The following is a 20,235-nucleotide window of genomic DNA, read 5'->3' as shown; positions in this document are numbered from 1 at the left end:
GCAGGCTCTAAAATGTCAAACTGATTTGAGTTCCTAAAACACACCATTGTTTCTTTAAGCCAAAATGTGCATAGACGTTGTATTGTTCATTCACATACTTGTACATCTCTATAGACAGGAATGTCAGTATCAAGGACTGATGTTGCATACAACTGTTTCATTCTATTTAAAGGAAATGAACGAAGATTTTAAAATTTCAAACTGACGGGTTAGATTAGCAAAAAGTAAAATCAGAGGCACCACGAGAGGGAGCTTTTGCGCAACGATTGACGACAAGAAACCTGCCGTTAGTACAGGACTTTTTTCTTTTTGTCTGCTCATTGAATCCTTCAGCTTCTCAAGGATCATTTCTAAGCAAGAGAACAGAAAAACTGCCTTGATGTTTAAGAGACTAAAGAAACAACAGTATTCTCGGGAACTCAGAGAGACGCTCATTCCCCTCTCTCTCTCAGTCCTTCTGTGCCTGCTGAAGAATGAAGTTACCTGTGTCTTTGCTCCTGTGCCGTACAGGCCAGCAGTTCTTCCCATGGCAGCCGCACTTGGTATACAGAAGAAGAACGAAGCGATCACATTGCTGAGGCCATGGGCCAGGAGTTCCTACAGGAATGATGACAGGGCAATGTATCATTTCCTAATCACAACCCACTTTTAGCGTGTGTGTGTGTGCGATGTGCTCAGTCATGCCCGATTCTTTGCGACACCATGGACTACAGCCTGCCAGACTCCTCTGTCCATGGAGGAGTCTGTTTATACAGGCAAGAATCTGGAGTAGGTTGCCATTCCTACTCCACGGGATCTTCCTGACCCAGGGATCAAACCTGCCTCTCTAGCATCTCCTGCACTGATAGTGGATTCTTAACCACTGCGCCACCTGGGAAGCCCATATTTTAGAGACCACAGATAAAGCTTGTCACGGAATGCAGCGTCTTTTGTATTCTGTTCTCTCCACTGGTTGTAATTTAACCATCATTCTAAAAATAGCTAACATTTACTGAGTGCTTACAATGAGCCAGAAACTGTTCTGAGCCCTTCATTCATTTGATCCTTGTAACAACAATAACTTTATAGGAAAGCACAAGGTATTTACTGTATCTGTTGCCAATTACTCGGGTTTCAAGTTATTAAAATAAAGGGTTTTGTTCCCACCACTCCACCAATGACCTCCAGGGTGCTAAATCCAATGGTTAATTCCTACCTCCCCTAGCAGTAAAAGTGGCATTTGACACAGTTGCCCACATTCTCCGCCTGAAAGCCTCCTTCCTGGTCCTTCTTGAACCTCTCACCCCCCTGGTTTCCTCCGACCTCCCTGGCCGCCGCTTCTCAGCCTCCTCTGTGGTTCCTTCTCACATAAACAATCACAAACATTGGAGCACTCCTTTCTCTATTCTGAGCTACCCAAAAACATGCTGACAGCCGCCACATTTATCTCTCCAAGCCTAGACTACTCTTTTGAACTTCAGACCGATATAGGCAACCTATCCCTCAGCATTTTCATTTGAATGGTTAACAGGTATCCCAAGCTTAATTAATCAGCTATTGCTCTACATTCTCCCACGCTGGTCCTCCCACACCCTTCCCCACCTCAAGCTCTATTTGGGCCAAAAGCTTTAGAGAGAGTCTTGACTTCCCCTTTGCCCAGATGGTGCCCACATCCAATTCATAACCCGTCCACTTCTCATCTCCTTCATTGCTGCATCCAAGTCATCAGATGTCACCTGGATTCCTACAGAAGCTTCCTGACACTTTTCTGCTCCTGCTGTTGCCAGGAACACAGACAAAAATCCCTGCCCTCACAGACTGGTGTTCTAGTGGAGGGATGCTACCAATAAACAAGATGAACACAGAAAGTAAAACAGAGAGTGGAAAGTTTTGGAGATGAGGATTTAGCTTACCAAGAAAGGCCTCTCTAAGAAGGAAATATTTAAATAAAGGAGGAATGCAGCTACTTGAGGGTATAGAACTCTTGGAAAAGGGAACAGCAAGTACAGACATCCTGAACTAGCAATATAGCTAGTAAACTCAAAAAAAAAAAAAAAAAAACAAGGCAGTAAGTGAGGTAGAACAGGCTACAAAAAAAATATGAGATTATAGAGGAAAAGAGATGGTAGTAAGGTCAGGTAGGGCCTTGTAAACCTTGGCAATAGGCTTTTAATCTAAGTACTACGGGAAGCCACTGGGAGGTTTTGAGATGAAGAAAGACATGGTCTGTATTATGCACCATTGTATCCCTTGCTCCTAGACCGGTGTCTGCTATACATAGGGTTCAATATCCATCTGTTGAATGAATAAACCTGCTTTTTTACAAATGACAAAACTGGGGCATAGAAACGATTTCAGAGTGAGATTTTAGACATAGGCACTTTGGGATTCTAACCACTACTGCACAGCTATGTCCACAGACCTGTGTAGGAATGCAGGGCCATGGGGCTGAAACAAAACACTAGTAAAAGTAGATTCAGAAACATTCTCAGTAAAATCTTCATCCTTTGTATGCTAAGAAACCCATTCATCCTTTAGTTTTTTACATAGAAGGATAAGAGTGTTCTTTGTATTTTGAAATCTGAATTTTTTAAAAAGTTGGCATGTAATCATAAATATATTTAGATTTTCTCCTAAAAACAAAAAGAACAAGATATCCCTCTATTTCAAAACAAAAGTGTACTATAACCAACCCACGAAGCTCAGATTTTCACCTTTCTATCAGTGATTTACAGATTTTTGTTTCGTTTTGTTCTACCTATTCTTGTTATACACTTAGGAAAGCTGTATTTTTCATAAATTCAACATTTTCAGCATCTGGAAGTACACATCAAAATGATACAATAGCTATGGGGAGGTGTGGAGAGGGACTGGGACATACTACACCTGATTGTCATCAACTGAATATCTGAATTTTTTGGCAGATCCTTGCGCAAGAGCCAATGAGGCCACATAGCCTACAAGTGCCACTCCAAAGGCTTCAGTGATGACTGCAGAGAGGATGTTCATTGGGGGAGCTCGAGGTGGAGGAATTCTGTGAAAGAAAAACCATATTGAACTCATCAACTCACATGTAATTTCTTTAACAACTTGCAGTGAATTCAGCTATGGTAAAGACTCTGAAGTTGACACAAAATACATGAAATACCCCTGAGAAAACCAAGCAGCCTTGCCCTTAGAAGCCTTTTATTTTCTACATTTTTTGGAGAAAAGCAAAATGAAAAAGAACACCATAGGGAGAGCACCACACATTTAACTTGCATTTACTCCCAGGAAATTTAAGCAATAGCACAGAAACTTTGACTCAACAAAAATGTCCTGCATCAGAACAAAAGCAAATCAGGAACATTCTTTCACTGAATCTTTTGAAACACTTATGTGGCTGGCACTAGACACCATACCTCCTGCCTTGAATACTACAGTACTGTATGCAAACATTAGTTTACTGGGAGCTAGGATTCTTTCAGCTAATCCTTAAGTTTGCCATTGAGTTAATTATGTTTTTAACTTGACCCTTTAATGGTGCACTTAATGATTGTTAAAAAGGAGACAACAGACCCACAGTGGAGTTATTTGTGCTAAGCCCCATGTAAGCAAATCAAGAATTAATACCTAACTTAAGTGAATTTCACCTTATTCCAGGAATGTAACCTGAGTCAATCAGCCTAGAATTACCTGGTTAACACCAGTGAGGTAACATGCCCTTCCATACCCCATAGGAAGGTGAGCTCACCTGAAACAACCCACTCTTTGCTAAAAACGCACTTTTCCTGTCCTCCTTCTGACTGTAACGCCTTTATTTTGTTTAGCTCTTCAGAGTTCCTTTTGATTTGGTAGGTGGGCTGCTGCTCAATTAAGGAATTATTGAGTAAACCCAGTAGATCTCTAAATGTACTTAGCTGAATTTTGTTTTGTGAATCTATGTACCACATGTTATGAAAAATATCTATATAGGCTCCACCTACCCTCTGTTGCAAAACATGGGACCGCATAAGAGCTAACACTGTTTCTCAGTTTTACTTTTTTTTTTTTTTTTTTTTTTTATTGCAGTGTAGCAGACTACCAACCTTGTGATAATTTCAGGTGGGAAGCAAAAGGACTCAGTCATACAAATATATGTATCCATTCTTTCCCAAACTCCCCTCCCATCCCGGCTGCCACTAATATTGAGGAGAGTTCCCTGTGCTATGGAAGGTCTTTGTTGGTTACCCATTTTAAATATAGCAGTGTATACATGTCCATCCCAAACTCCTTAATTATCCCTTCCCCAATCCTTCCCCCCAACAACCGTAAGTTTGTTCTTTAAGTTCGTGAGTCTCTTTCTGTTTTGTAAGTGCATCTGTATAATTTTTTTATATTCCACATATAAGGAGTATCATACAATAGTTCTCCTTCTCTATTTGACTGACTGTATTCACTATGACAATCCCTAGGTCCGTCCATGCTGCTGCACATGACGTTATTTCATTCCTTTTAATGGCTGAGTAATATTTCATTGTATATGGGTACCACTTCGTCTTTATCCATTACTGTCGGTAGACATTTAGGTCGCTTCCACTTCTCGGCTAGCATATACAGTGCTGCAATGAACACAGGGTGCATGTACCCTTTCGGATTATATTTTGCTCCAGATATATCCCCAGGAGTGGGACTGCAGGGTCACATGGTAGCTCTGTTTTTAGATTTTTAAGGAAGCTCCATACTGTGCAACATAGGGGCAGTGCCAGTGTACATTCACACCAACAGTGTGGGAGGGTTCCCTTCTCCCCACAGCCTCTCCAGCACTTGCTGTCTGTGGATGACCACTGCAGTTTGATGATGACCATTCGGGCTGGAAAATGGTCAGGGGAAGCCTGGCATGCTGCAGTCCATGGGGTCACAAAGAGTCGGACATAACGGAGTGACTGAACAACAACAAATTCTGGCTGGTGTGAGATGATATCTCACTGAAGTCTTGAATTGCTTTTGTCTAGTAATTACTGCTGTTGAACATCTTTTCATGTGCTTCTTGGTCATCGGTATGTCTTCTTTCGAGAAATGCCTATTTAGGTCTTCTGCCCGTTTTTAAACAATATTATTTGCTTTAATACTATCAAGTGTCATGAACTGTGGATAAATTTTGGAAACTAATCCCTTGTCAGTCACATCCTTAGCAAATATTTTTTCCCAATATGTGTGTTGTCTTTTCATTTTCTTTATTGTTTCCTTTCCTATGCAAAAGTTTTGAGTTTAAGTACATCTTATTTGTATATTGTTGTTTTTGTTTCTATTATTCTGGGAGACAGATTAAAAAAGATATTGCTGTGATTTATGTCAGAGTACTCTGCCTGTTTTCCTCTGGGAGTGTTATAGCACCCAGTGTCACATTTAGATCTTTAATCTGTTTGAGATTATTTTTCTATATGGTATTAAAGAATGATATAATTTCACTTTTTAACATGTGGGCTTTGATGGTGGCTCAGACAGTAAAGAATTCATCTGGTATGTGGGAGACCTGGGTTTAATCCCTGGGTTGAGAAGATCCCCTGGAGGAGGGCATGGCAACCCTCTCTAGGACTTCCCTGCTAGCTCAGTTAGTAAAGAATCAACCTGCAATACACGAGACCCTGGTTCAATTCCTGGGTCAGGAAGACACCCTGGAGAAGGGACAGGCTACCCACTCCAGCATTCTTGGGCTTCCCTGGTGGCTCAGATGGTAAAGAATCTGCCACAATGTGGGAGACTTGAGTTAAATCTCTAGATTGGGAAGATACTCTGGAAAAGGGCATGTGAACCCATTCCAGTATTCTTGCCTGGAAAAGTCCCATGGACAGAGGAGCCTGACGGGCTACAGTCCATGGGGTAGCAAAGGATCGGACATAACTGAGCGACTAAACACACAGCACACAAATTTCATTTCTTACATGTCACTGTCCAATTTTCCCAGCACCATTTGTTGAAGAGAGTATCTTTCCAATATTATGTTGTCTTGCCTCCTTTGTCATAGATTAATTGACCAGAAGGGTGTGAGTTTATTTCTGCACTTTCAATCCTGTTCCATTAATCTATGTTTCTATTTTTGTTCTAGTACCATCCTGTTTTGATTTGTAGTATAATCTGAAATCAGGGCACCTGGTTCTTCTAGCCCTGATTTTCTTTCTCAGGATTGCTTTGGCCATTCTGGGTCTATTGCGTCTCCATACAAATTTTAAGATTTTTGGTTGTACTTCTGTGAAAAATGCCACTGGAAATTTGATAGGGATTGCATTGAATCTGTAGATTGCTTTGGGTAGTATGGTAATTTTGCCAATATCGATTCTTCTAATATATAAACATGGTATATCTTTCTATCTATTTGTGTCTTTGATTTCTTTCATCAGCATCTTATAGTTTTCAGAATATAGGTCTTTTGTCTCTTTAAATAAGCTTATTCCTAGGCATTTTATTTTTTGATGTGATAGAAAATGGAATTGTTTCTTGAATTTCTCTTACTAACATTTCATTGTTAATGTATAGAAATTCAAGTGATTTCTCTGTATTAATTTTGTAACTTGCAAATCTTTGTTTTTGTTGTTCAGTTGCTCAGTCATATCTGACTCTATGACCCCATGGACTGAAGTGCAGCAGGATTCCCTGTCCCTCACTATCCCCCAGAGGTTGCTCAAATTCATGTCCATTCAGTGGACATGAGTCGGTGATGCCATCCAACCAGCTCATCCTCTGTCATCCCCTTCTCCTCCTGCCTTCAATCTTTCTCAGCATCAGGGTCTTTTCAAATGAGTCATTTCTTCTCATCAGGTGGCCAAAGTATTGGAGTTTCAGCTTCAACATCAGTCCTTCCAATGAATACTGAGGACTGATTTCTTTTAGGATGGACTGGTTGGATCTCCTTGCAGTCCACAGGACTCTCAAGAGTCTTCTCCAACACCACAGTTCAAAAGCATCAACTCTTCAGTGCTCAGCCTTCTGTATGGTCCAACTCTCACGTCTGTATATACCTACTGGAAAAACCATAGCTTTGACTATACAAACCTTTGTTGGCAAAGTGATGTCTCTGTTAGTTTTGTAACTTGCAAATCTACCAAATTCATTGATGATTTCAGCTCTCTGATAGCATCTTTAGGATCTTCTGTGTACAGCATCATGTCATCTGCAAACAATGACTGTTTTACTTCTTCTTTCCCCATTTGGGTTCCTTTTATTCTTTTTCTTCTCTGATTACCATGGATTGGACTTCCAAACTATGTTGAATAAAAGTGATGAGAGTGGAATTCTTGTCTTCGTCTTGATCTCTGAGGAAATACTTTCAGATTTTCACCGTTGAGTATGATGTTAGCTGTAGGCTTGCCTTATGGCTTTTATTATGTTGAAGTGTGTTCTCTCTATGGCCACTTTCTGGAGACCTTTTAGCAAAAATGGGTGGGAATTTTATCAAAACCTTTTTTGTATTAATTGAGATGATCATACAGATTTTATTCTTCATTTATTGATGTGGTTTATCACACTGATATGTAGATCTTGAAAAATACTTGCATCCCTGGTATGAAGCCCATTTGATCAAGGTGCATGATCTTTTTAATGTATTGAGGGATTCAGATTGCTAGTATTTTGTTCGAGATTTTTGCATCTATGGTCATCAGTGATATTGGCCTATAATTTTCTTTTTTTGTGGTATCTTTTTCTGGTTTTGGTATCAGGGTGATGGTGGCTTCATAAAGTGAGTTTGGAAATGTTCCTTCCTCTGCATTTTTTTGGAATAGTTTCAGAAGGATAGGTATAAGCTCTTCTCTAAATGTTTGATAGAATTTGACTGTGAAGTCATCAGGGCCAGGACTTTTGTTTGTTGGAAGTTTTTTATTCACAGTTGCAATTTCAGTGTTTGTGATTGGTCTGTCATATTTTCTAATTCTTCCTGATTCAGTTTTGGGAGACTGCTTATATTAGTCTTTTATGATACTTCGTATTTCTGTGGAGTCAGTTGTAACTTTTTTCACTACTAATTTTATTGATTTGAGTCTTCTCCCTTTTTTTTTCTTGATGAGTCTGGCTAAAGGTTTATCTGTCTTTTCAAAGAACCATCTCTTAGTTTCATCAATTTTTGCAATTATTTTCTCTATTTCATTAATTTCTGCTCTGATCTTTATAATTTATTTCCTTCTACTTAACTTCAGATTTTATTTCTTCTTCTTTCTCTAGTTGTTTTAAGTGTAAAGTTAGGCTTTTTTTTTTTTCTTGATTCTTGAGGTAAGAGTGGTAGTAGTGTATCACTATAAACTTCTTTCTTAGAACTGCTTTTGCTGCATCCCATTGGCTTTGGAAGGTTTGACTTTCATTTTTATTTTCTCTAGATTTTAATTTCCTCTTTGATTTCTTCAGTAATCCATTAGTTATTTAGTAGCATATTGTTCAGCTGCCACATGTTTGTGGTTTTTTATGGTTTTTTTTTTAATTGGAGGACAATTGCTTTACAATATTCTGTTGGTTTCTGCCGTACATCAGCATGAATCAGCCACAGGTATACACACGTTCCCTCCCTCCTGAACCCCCTTCCCGTCTTCCACCCCAACCCACCCCTCTGGTCTGTCACAGAGCACTTCGTTGCGCTCCCTGTGTCACATAGCAGATTCCCATTTGCAGTCTATTTTACATATGGTAATGTATGTATTTACATACTACTCTCTCAGTTTGTCCCACCCTCTCCTTCCCCCACTGCGTCCACAAGTCTTTTCTCTATGCTTGCATCTCCATTGCTGCCCTGCAAATGGGTTCTGTTTTCAGGTGCTCCTCGTTGGGTGCGTATATATTTATAATTGTTATATCTTTTTCTTGGAATGAATTCTTGATCATTATATAGTGTCCTCTTTGTCTCTTAAAACAGCCTTTGCTTTAAAGCCTATTTTTTCTGATGAGTATCACTGCTCCAGTTTTATTACGATTTACACTTGCATGGAATACATTCTCCCATTGCTTTACTCTCAGTCTATCAGTGTCCCTAGGTCTGCAGTGGGTCTTCTGTGGACAGCATACATATAGGTCTTTTTTTAATCCACCCAGCAAGTCCATTGCCTTTGGTTGTTGCATCTAATCCATTTACATTTAAGATAAGTATCAATATGTATGATCCTATTACCATTTTCTTAATTGTTTTGAGTTTATATTTGTAGGTCTTTTCCTTCTATTAAGTTTTGTGCCTAGAGAAGTTCCTTTAGCATTTGCTGTAAAGCTGATTTGGTGGTAGTGAATTCTCTTAATTTTTGTTTGTCTGTAAAACTTTTGATTTCTCCATCAAATCTGAACAAAGTCATGCTGGGTAGAGTATTCTTGTTTGTGAGTTCTTCCCTTTCATCACTTTAACTTATCCTGCCATTCCCTTCTGACTTGTAGAATTTTGGTTGAGAAATCAGCTGATAATATATAAAACACACAAGGGTATATGTCATTTTTCCCTTGTTGATTTTAACATTTTATCTTTGTCCTAAATTGCTGTCAGTTTGATTGCTATGTGTCTCAGTGTATTCCTCCTTAGGTTTATCCTGCCTAGGACTCTGTGCACTTCAAGGATTTGGTTGATTATTTCCTTTCCCACGTTGGGGAAGTTTTCAGCTATTATCTCTTCAAATATTTTCTCAGGTGCTTTCTCTCTCTCTCCTTCTGGCAGCCCTATAATGTGAATGTTGGTGCATTTAATGTTGTCTCAGAAGTCTCTTACGCTCTCTTCATTTCTTTTCATTCTTTTTCCTAAATTCGGCTTTGCTGCAATGATTCCCACCATTTTGTCTTCCAGGTCACTAATCCATTCTTCTCCCTCAGTTATTCTGCAATTGATTCCTTCTAGTGGATTGTTCATCTCCATTTCTTTGTCCTTTAGCTCTTCTAGGTCTTTGGTAAACATTTCTTGTATCTTCTCCATTCTTTTCCCAGGATCCTGGATCATCTTCCCTATCATTCTGAATTCTTTTTTCAGAAGTTTCCCAATCTCCACTTCATTTAGTTGTTCCTTTAGTTTGCTTTTATCTTGTTCCTTCACCTGGAATATAATCCTCTGCCTTTTCATTTTGATTAACTTTCTGTGGTTGTGGTTTTTTGTTTTTGAAGTTGTGGGATTGTAGTTCTTCCCGCTTCTTCTGTCTGCCCTCTGGTGGATGAGGCTAACAGGCTTGTGCAAGCTTCTGTTTCTCAGTTTTAAACAACTGTTTAAAATATTTCTTTCAACTGATACAACTAATACCTAGTCATTGTTTTACTTTTTTTTCTGAAAACCACTTGAACCAAAGTATCATTGTTTATTGATCCCTGATGATGCTTTGTGACACTTACCTCCTCTCTTTAAAAAAAATAAATAAATAAATAAATCCCTCTGGGGCAACAGTAGAAGAAAGGGGGAAAATAATTAATGTTAATGTAATACTGAGCATGTAAATTGAATGCTCATCACTTTCATAGTAGCAGTTTTATTAAATTCTTCCCACAACCCCCCGATCAAGTACCACTAATGTAATGTATAGAGAAGAAAACATTCTAAGAAATGTATCTTAGTCACAAAGTGATGGTAGAGCTGGGATTCAACCTCAGCTCCATCTTATCAATGCCATATGTTTTCTATGATTCTTTAAGAAGATGAGTTTGTAAAAGTCACTCAAAATAAAGGATAACTAGACTAGATGAAGGAGAGGCATGGTATTTTTTGCCCATTTATACATAATAGTGTTTCAAACTATAAGACTTTTTGTTTCACGAAAATAAAGCTTGCCTAATTATTAATAATGATAGATTAATCTATAGGAATAAAAAAATAATAAACTAAATTTGAAGGTAAAGTAGAGAACTCTTCAGAAAATACAAGTTGATTCCAATAATCACTATTGGCCTATGTTTGGAAGATAAAAATATGGAGAAGCCAACAACTCTAATTTTGCCCCAAATCTATAAATATTGGTGTATAGTACAGCCCATTAAAAGAGAATAATTCATAAGATATCCTCTTTCTCCCCTAAGATGATGATGTTTTCTTTCAGGCTATATTTGGAAAAATATTTTGTACTTTTAGGGTGAATGCTGCTTCTTTTCTTAATCTTCTCTTACTGTCCAAAGGAAGGCTTTAAGACATGTGGGAAACATGCTCTCTTTTCTATTTCCACCCTCTCTTTCACCAATGCATGCCTCCCATGTCTATAAGTTTGCTATATCGATGCTTGTGTACTTTTACTATATTTAAGTGAAATAAAAATAGTCATAGGAATGTGTGAGTGGAATAGGGAAGCCTACATCCTAGAGCATGACTCTAATTTGGAAATTCGATGATCTGCTTTCTTTTTCAAATAATTTGTATTAATAATTTCCAAATCTTTCACTTGAAGCAATGCTGTATAAGCTAGTTATCAACTTCTCAAATAATAGATATACACTTTAAGAAGTTATTTTTCTTTTTTGTGAACTGTTTCTAACACTGTAAAACAGAAATTAACTAGAATTTTGTACCACATATAAGCATTGAGAGAAATAAAATTCATACCCACCTACTCCCCAGTTTCTTCCTTCATCAACAAACAAACAAAAGGAAAGAGAGAAAGAAAAAAGACTACATTACCCTTTTGGAATATGGCCAACTACTTCTAATCCATACGTGTTTTCCATATTGGTACAATAACAAGTAAAACATGCAGCAATAATCTGTGTGGTTCCATTTGAAAAAGAGAAAAAGAAAATTATTCCTATCTCTCAAACATCTTAAAACTATTTTTAAAAGCAAACATTATTCACTGCTCCATGATTATCAACAGTAATATAGTAGTTGCACAGATTTTTTAAAACTAAGAAAACATTTAAATAAAATCTGAGATTTGAGAGCACTTAATCTGCAGTCTCAAAAATTAAATGTCATTATAATAATACAACTTTTATCATATCCTTTCCAATTATATCAACCCAATTATGTCTGATTCTGAAGGGGTGCAGAATACAGAATATAGGAATGTGTGTGTTTGTGTGTGTGTGTGTGTGTGTGTGTATGCACAGATACCACAATGCAACCCAAATACATGTCTCTCATGATATGAAAGAATGTTTTAACACAGAACATTTTCCTTTCATTGGAGTAGTCACCAAAGAGTTTAAGATGTTGTATCAATATTCATAATGTAGGTTAGTAATTGATGATTTACAGTCTCCTTGAATAATCTTGAATTTTGAGCTTTTGCTATTTTTTGAAGAAAAATATGCTAGTTAATAATGTGTTGAGCCCAATATTTTTTAAACTACCTCCCTGGAGTTTCAGGAGCCTGACCCTCTATTGTATGACATACAGTAAGCAAAGCCATGCATTCTCTGCAAGTATCCACAATCCCCTTTAAAATGTATGTTCGGAATTCTGTTCAGGATTTGTTTTCACCAGTCATACCACCTTAATGTTTTCCATCCATTTTCACATTCTTTTCATTCTTTTGACTATTTAATAGGTACTGGAAATTTCACATGGTTATCTATCAGTTTGATATCTGTTTAACCATTTCTATACTATGCTTTTTTGTTAAAAAGAAACACACTAATTACCTAAAGTATAAATTTACCATATACATGGTCAGAAAAAATGTGTAAAAAAAAATCACACTAGCAAAATAAGGAATATCTAACAATGTCCAATAATATTATTTTGTAGGGATTTTTACTGTATATTTCTCTTCTCCGTGATGATATTTAACTGAATTTATAAGATTTCTTAAAACATTAAATAGACAAAAAACAAAGGATCCTTGAGAATTTTTTAAAAGGCAACAAAATTCAACAGTTAATAGTTTCAAATTTTATAAATATTATGACATAATTGTATTTTCTAAATAGAATAGTAGTAAAAAAAATTCAGGCTATTAGGTTGGAATCAGAAGCTTTAATGTATTCAAAAATTCCTAAGTCAGTTAATGCATTTTAGTTGCTAATAAATTTCATGAAATATTTATATCAAGTCAGAAAATATTGTGAGTTGTAAAAGAAAATACACCATAGCCACAAGATGCTGAATCCTTATTGAAAATGGAAGAATGCATGGTGTTCAATGCACATAGCCAATATTAAAATTAAGTAACTTAAATCACTAACTTTGTCTTTCAGACAATGCTTTAGAAGGTTCTCATCCGCCATCTTCCAACTGTAACTCTCCTCATAAAATGGGAGTTTTGTGGGGGCAAGAGGAGGTACCTAACTCAAACCTGGGCTCATCTTTATGGATCACACACTGAATTCCCAAGAATCTATAATTTCCTGCCAAAGTCTGCTTCTAGATACCTTCCCCGGGTCTACCCTTCCAGGATGGCCCAAGGAAAGGCCAAGAGACAGTTGTGGTGGCTGAAGAGTGGAGACGTGTTTGGCGTTTGGATGCTGGGGCAGGAGTATCCATGTATATACTCATGAGTCCCATTGGAGGGGATAGAGCTGAACAGGATGGGAAGAGGCAGGCTGAGGGGCTGGCTTTCTCCTTGCTCCACACTGCCACATTCTGGCAGAGTCCATAGAATTAGGAAAATTCTTTATTTTAACCTGCCTCTCAAGGTGTTCTAGTCAAGATAGGAAAATAGAACCCATTTTATTTACATTCTGACCTATAACTCAAGTGTTTGGGCCTGTATTACTATTTTTGCTTTAGGTCTTACAACAGTAGGGTCAACACTGCATAAGAAGTGAAGTGAAGTGAAGTGAAGTCGCACAGTTGGGTCTGACTCTCTGCGACCCCGTGGACTGTAGCCCACCAGGCTGCTCTGTCCATGGGATTCTCCACCCTTTACTTTTGTAAGGATAATTTTTACTATTTCTGTAAAAAAAATAGGCAACTATTTTATTCAATATTGAATAAAACAAATTCAAGGGCCTACTTCCCCAAGGTAACTTTCAATGTCTGGTCTCATGAAACATATAACCAAGCTTCCCAATATATAATAAGTATTCCTTAATATCTATAGGACTTTGGAATAAAATATGTTTCACAGTTGGTTTTTTAAAAAACTATTAATAATCATAGTATCCTCCACTTGTATGACTTATCTTAAATACACACACATACAAACACACATGTTATATAGGTCACATATGTTATACGTCAGTGAGTTCAGTCACCCAGTCATATCCAACTCTTTGTGACTCCATGGACTGCAGCATGCCAGGCTTCCCAGTCCACCACCAACTCCCGGAGCTTACTCAAACTCATGTCCATCAAGTCAGTTATATGTATCTCCACATATTATACAAGGCCTAACTAGCAAACACCCTCTTCCAACAACACAAGAGAAGAATCTACACATGGACATCACCACATGGTCAATACCAAAATCACATTGATTATATTTTTTGCAGCCAAAGATGGAGAAGCTCTATACAGTCAGCAAAAACAAGACCAGGAGCTCAAGCCACAAAAAAGACTGTGGCTCAGATCATGAACTCCTTATTGCCAAATTCAGACTTAAAATGAAGAAAGTAGGGGAAACCACTAGACCATTCAATTATGACCTAAATCAAATCCCTTACATTTATACAGTGGAAGTGACAAATAGATTCAAGGGATTAGATCTGATAGACAAAGTGCCTGAAGAACTATGGATGGAGGTTCATGACATTGTACAAGAGTCAGTGATCAGACCATCCCCAAGAAAATGAAATGCAAAAAGGCAAAATGATTGTCTAAGAAGGCCTTACAAATAGCTGAGAAAAGAAGAGAAGCTGAAGGCAAAGGAGAAAAGGAAAGATAAACCCATTTGAATGCAGAGTTACAAAGAATAGCAAGGAGAGATAAGAAAGCTTTCCTCAGTGATCAATGTAAAGAAATAAGAGGAAAATAATAGAATGGGAAAGACTAGAGACCTCTTCAAGAAAATTAGACATACCAAGGGAATATTTCATGCAAAGATGGGCACAATAAAGAAATGATATCACAGAAATGATATCACAGAAATGATATGGACCTAACCGAAGCAGAAGATATTAAGAAGATGTGGCAAGAATACACAAACGAACTATGCAAAAAAAGATCTTTATGACCCAGATAACTACAATGGTGTGATCACTTACCAAGAGCCAGACATCCTCGAATGTGAAGTCAAGTGGGCCTTAGGAAGCATCACTACAAACAAAGCTAGTGGAAGTGATGGAATTCCAGTTGAACTACTTCAAATCCTAAAAGATGATGCTGTGAAAGTGCTGCACTCAATTTGCCAGCGAATTTGGAAAACTCATCAGTGGCCACAGGACTGGAAAACGTCAGTTTTCATTCCAATCCCTAAGAAAGGCAATGCCAAAGAATGCTCAAACTACCTCACAATTGCACTCATCTCACACGCTAGCAAAGTAATGCTCAAAGCACTCCAAGCCATGCTTCAACAGTACATGACCTGTGAACTTCCAGATGTTCAAGTTGGATTTACAAAAGGCAGAGGAACCAGACACCAAATTGCCAATGTCCGCTAGATCATCAAAAAAGCAAGAGAGTTCAGGAGAAACAGCTCACTTCAGTTCAGTTCAGTAGCTCATTCTACTTCTGCTTTGTTGACTGCACCAAAGCCTCTGACTGTGTGGGTCACAACAAACTGTGGAAAATTCTTAAACAGATGGGAATACCAGACCACCTGACCTGCCACCTAAGAAATCTGTATGCAGGTCAAGAAGCAACAGTTAGAACTGGACATGGAACAACAGACTGGTTCCAAATCAGGAAAGCAGCATGAAAAGGCTATATATTGTCACTCTGTTTATTTAACTTATATGCAGAGTACATCATGCGAAATGCCAGGCTGGATGGAGCACAAGCTGGAATCAAGATTGCCAGGAGAAATATCAATAACCTCAGATATGCAGATGACACCACCCTTATGGCAGAAGCGAAGAAGAACTAAAGAGCCTCTTGACGAAATTGAAAGAGGAGAGTGAAAAAATTGGCTTAAAACTCAACATTCAGAAAACTAAGATCGTGACATCAAGTCCCATCACTTCATGTCAAACAGATGGGGAAACAATGGAAACAGTGACAGACTTTACTTTCTTGGGCTCCAAAATCACTGCAGATGGTGACTGCAGCCATGAAACTAAAAGACACTTGCTTCTTGGAAGGAAAGCTATGACCAACCTAGACAGCATATTGAAAAGCAGAGATATTACTTTGCCGACAAAGGCGCGTCCAATCAAAGCTATGGTTTTTCCAGTAGTCATGTACCGATGAGAGAATTGGATTATAAAGAAAGCTGAGCAACAAAGAATTGACGCTTTTGAACTGTGGTGTTGGAGAAGACTCTTGAGAGTCCCTTGGACAGCAAGGAGATCCAACAAGTTCATCCTAAAGGAGATCAGTCCTGAGTTTTCATTGGAAGGACTGATCCTGAAGCTGAAGCTCCAATACTTTTGCCACCTGATGCGAAGAACTGACTCATTTGAAAAGTCCCTGATGCTGGGAAAGATTGAAGGCAGGAGGAGAAGGGGACAACAGAGAATGAAATGGTTGGATGGCATCATTGACTCAATGGACATGAGTTTGAGTAAACCCCAGGAACTGGTGATGGACAGGGAGGCCTGACGTGCTGCAGTCCATGAGGTAACAGAGTCAGACACAACTGAGCAACCGAACTGAACTATTCAAAGAGGCAATACATCTTAGTTATACAGAAACAAGTTATATCCCTCGGAGACAGTTGCCAATATGCTAGCCTTCTATACATATACAGAAAACCTACATCATTTTATGTGTATGAAGTGACATTTCAATAGGTGAAATTATTTAGACACCACTTATCACCAATAAAAAAAAACTAAGGCCGATTAATAATAAGTAATTTAGAAGACTGGTTTGCTTAACATTTCATTTTCAATCTACTGCTTTGTTTAGCTAAGAGTTCCCATTAGAAACTAAAACCAGGGCTGTGTAACAACCTAGAGGGGTGGGAAAGAGTGGGAAGTGGGAGGGAGTTTTAAGAGAAAGGAGGGGACATATGTATAGCTATGGCTGATTCATGTTGATCTACAGCAGAAACCAAACCCATATTGTACAGCAATCATCAATCAAGTACAAATAAACACAATTTTTTAAAAAGAGTTCCCATTAGAGGCTCTTAAAATTTCAAAATGTATTTTTGAACTTCATAAGACTTAGGAGCAAAGTACAATTTGTTGCTTTGCCAACTACAACAAAAATATCTTAAACAATAAGCCTTGGCCACTGAAAATTATGAGAATATCCTATCAATAAAGCAAAATTAGGTCAGTAAATATAATAAATCTATCAACCATTAGTGGAAATTTGTTGATTGATAATATTTCTATGCAGCATATAGATGCCATATCAAAAAGATGAGTTATCACTTTTTGTTGCTTTATGGAGAATCATGCCAGAGATCTTTTGAGTCTCATCCTCAGAAATGTCTCCATATTTAAAATTTTAGGATATATGTTGTCTTATTTATTCAAAAACATACAAGCATATGAGAAATTCTGCAAAAATTAGAAACACGTGTGCCTCCTTTTTTAAAATATTGACTCAAAATATTTCCTCTCTACACATGAATGCACAGCCAAGTTAGTCCTGCTTTAATGAGAGACAGGACTAACTGCGGGTTGCTATAGGCAATAAGGTGAGCCTTTGCATGCTACCCACAGCAGTTGCAAGTGTTGCAGGGAAGAAAGTTAAACGTTCATGTTGTACTTACCAAAACCAAGTCAACAGGAAGGACGATTTTAATTTTCCTCTTAAATTGTTCATTCAGCTCTTTAACCAGTACAAGCACCACGATGCTTAGCAAGGATAAGAGCAGTGCTTCCAGACGCACAGACTTGATGTTTTTAAAGATATATACATAGATCTACAGTAATAAGGAAAAATACAAACAGATTTCAGAATCATCCACAATATACCAAAATTAAACTCTGGCCCCAAATGAACTCTGTGACGACTTGCAAAAAAAAAAAAAAAAAATAGCTGAAAGTGAAACAGTGGGGCGTAGAAGGGTATATCAGTCAGTGCTGATACAGATAAGGCTATGATTCACTTGCATGTACAGAATTGCTTTCCCCTTCGTTCTTCCACCAAACTCAGTGTTTATTCCTTCCTACATAAGGACAATACAACACTTCCAGCTCCTTCTCAGTCACTTCAATGGGCAGAAATCTAAAACTCATTAGCTACATGCAGATTCACTATTAAGAGCAAATAAGACACAAGGCAAAGGCTAATAGAGTTTTGCCAAGAGAACGCACTGGTCATAGCAAACACCCTCTTCCAACAACACAAGAGAAGACTCTACATATGGACATCACCAGATGGTCAACACCGAAATCAGACTGATTATATTCTTTGCAGCCAAAGATGGAGAAGCTCTATACAGTCAGCAAAAACAAGACTGGGAGCTGACTGTGGCTCAGATCATGAACTCCTTATTGCCAAATTCAGATTTAAATTGAAGAAAGTGGGGAAAACCACTAGACCATTCAGGTATGACCTAAATCAAATCCCTTATGACTATACAGTGGAAGTAAGAAATAGATTTAAGGGAGTAGATCTGATAGACAGAGTGCCTGATGAACTATGGAAGGAGGTTCGTGACATTGTACAGGAGACAGGGATCTAGACCATCCCCATGGAAAAGAAATGCAAAAGGGCAAAATGGTTGTCTGAGGAGGCCTTACAAATAGCTGTGAAAAGAAGAGAAGCGAAAAGCAAAGGAGAAAAGGAAAGATATTCCCATTTGAATGCAGAGTTCCAAAGAATAGCAAGGAGAGATAAGAAAGACTTCATCAGCAATCAATGCAAAGAAATAGAGGAAAACAACAGAATGGGAAACACTAGAGATCTCTTCAAGAAAATTAGAGATACCAAGGGAACATTCCATGCAAAGATGGGTTCGATAAAGGACAGAAATGGTATGTACCTAACAGAAGCGGAAGATATTAAGAAGAGGTGGCAAGAATACACAGAAGAACTGTACAAAAAAGATCTTCATGACCCAGATAATCATGATGGTGTGATCACTCACCTAGAGCCAGACATCCTGGAATGTGAAGTCAAGAGGGCTTAGAAAGCATCACTATGAACAAAGCTAGTGGAGGTGATGGAATTCTAGTTGAGCTATTTCAAATCCTGAAAGATGATGCTGTGAAGGTGCTGCACTCAATATGCCAGCAAAATTGGAAAACTCAGCAGTGGCCACAAAACTGGAAAAGGTCAGTTTTCATTCTTTCCCAAAGAAAGGCAATCCCAAAGAATCCTCAAACTACTGCACAATTGCACTCATCTCAGTTCAGTTCAGTTCAGTCCCTCAGTCATGTCCAACTCTTTGTGACCCCATGAAACACAGCCTGCCAGGCCTCCCTGTCCATCAACAACTCCGGGAGCTTACTCAAACCCATGTCCATCGAGTTGGTGATGCCATCCAACCATCTCATCCTCTGTCATCCCCTTCTCCTCCCACCTTCAATTTTTCCCAGCATCAGGGTCTTTTCCAATGAGTCAACTCTTTGCATGAGGTTGTCAAAGTATTGGAGTTTCAGCTTCAGCATCAGTCCTTCCAGTGAACACCCAACACTGATCTCCTTTAGGATGGACTGGTTGGATCTTCTTGCAGTCCAGGAGACTCTCAAGAGTCTTCTCCTACACCATAGTTTAAAAGCATCAATTTTTCGGCACTCAGCTTTCTTCACAGTCCAACTCTCACATCCATACATAACCACTGGAAAAACCATAGCCTTGACCAGACGTACCTTTGTTGGCAAAGTAATGTCTCTGCATTTTAATACGTTATCTAGGTTGGTCATAACTTAATGCTCAAAATTCTCCAAGCCAGGCTTCAGCAATACATGAACCGTGAACTTCCAGATGTTCAAGCTGGTTTTAGAAAAGGCAGAGGAGCCAGAGATCAAATTGTCAACATCTGTTGGATCATCGAAAAAGCAAGAGAGTGCCAGAAAAACATATATTTATGCTTTATTGACTATGCCAAAGCCTTTGACTGTGTGGATCACAATAAACTCTGGAAAATTCTGAAAGAGACGGGAATACCAGACTACCTGACCTGCCTCTTGAGAAACCTATATGCAGGTCAGGAAGCAACAGTTAGAACTGCACATGGAACAACAGACTGGTTCCAAATAGGAAAAGAAGTATGTCAAGGCTGTATATTGTCACCCTGCTTATTTAACTTATAGGCAGAGTACATCATGCGAAATTCCAGGCTGGATGGAGCACAAGCTGGAATCAAGATTGCTGGGAGAAATATCAATAACCTCAGATGCAGATGATACCACCCTTATGGCAGAAAG

General features: G+C 38.4%; 1 protein-coding gene across 4 annotated transcripts in view; it reads right to left on the bottom strand.

The window, feature by feature from the left end:
• Positions 1–20,235, bottom strand: part of SLC26A7 (solute carrier family 26 member 7) — a 131,120-nt gene that overhangs the window by 57,352 nt on the left and 53,533 nt on the right. For all 4 annotated transcript variants that reach the window (XM_065902496.1, XM_065902499.1, XM_065902498.1 and 1 more), the window contains 4 exons: positions 17,631–17,783; positions 11,546–11,628; positions 2,866–3,013; positions 484–597 (listed from right to left, as the gene is read on the bottom strand). In XM_065902496.1, the coding sequence (XP_065758568.1) occupies positions 484–597; positions 2,866–3,013; positions 11,546–11,628; positions 17,631–17,783 (498 nt within the window). The remainder of the gene's footprint in view (positions 1–483; positions 598–2,865; positions 3,014–11,545; positions 11,629–17,630; positions 17,784–20,235) is intronic.

This window comes from Muntiacus reevesi, chromosome 12, assembly GCF_963930625.1.
Source record: "Muntiacus reevesi chromosome 12, mMunRee1.1, whole genome shotgun sequence".
In the NCBI taxonomy this organism is placed as follows: domain Eukaryota; kingdom Metazoa; phylum Chordata; class Mammalia; order Artiodactyla; family Cervidae; genus Muntiacus; species Muntiacus reevesi.
Note: the sequence above shows the minus strand (reverse complement) of the source record. Positions and strands in the feature narration are given on the sequence as shown.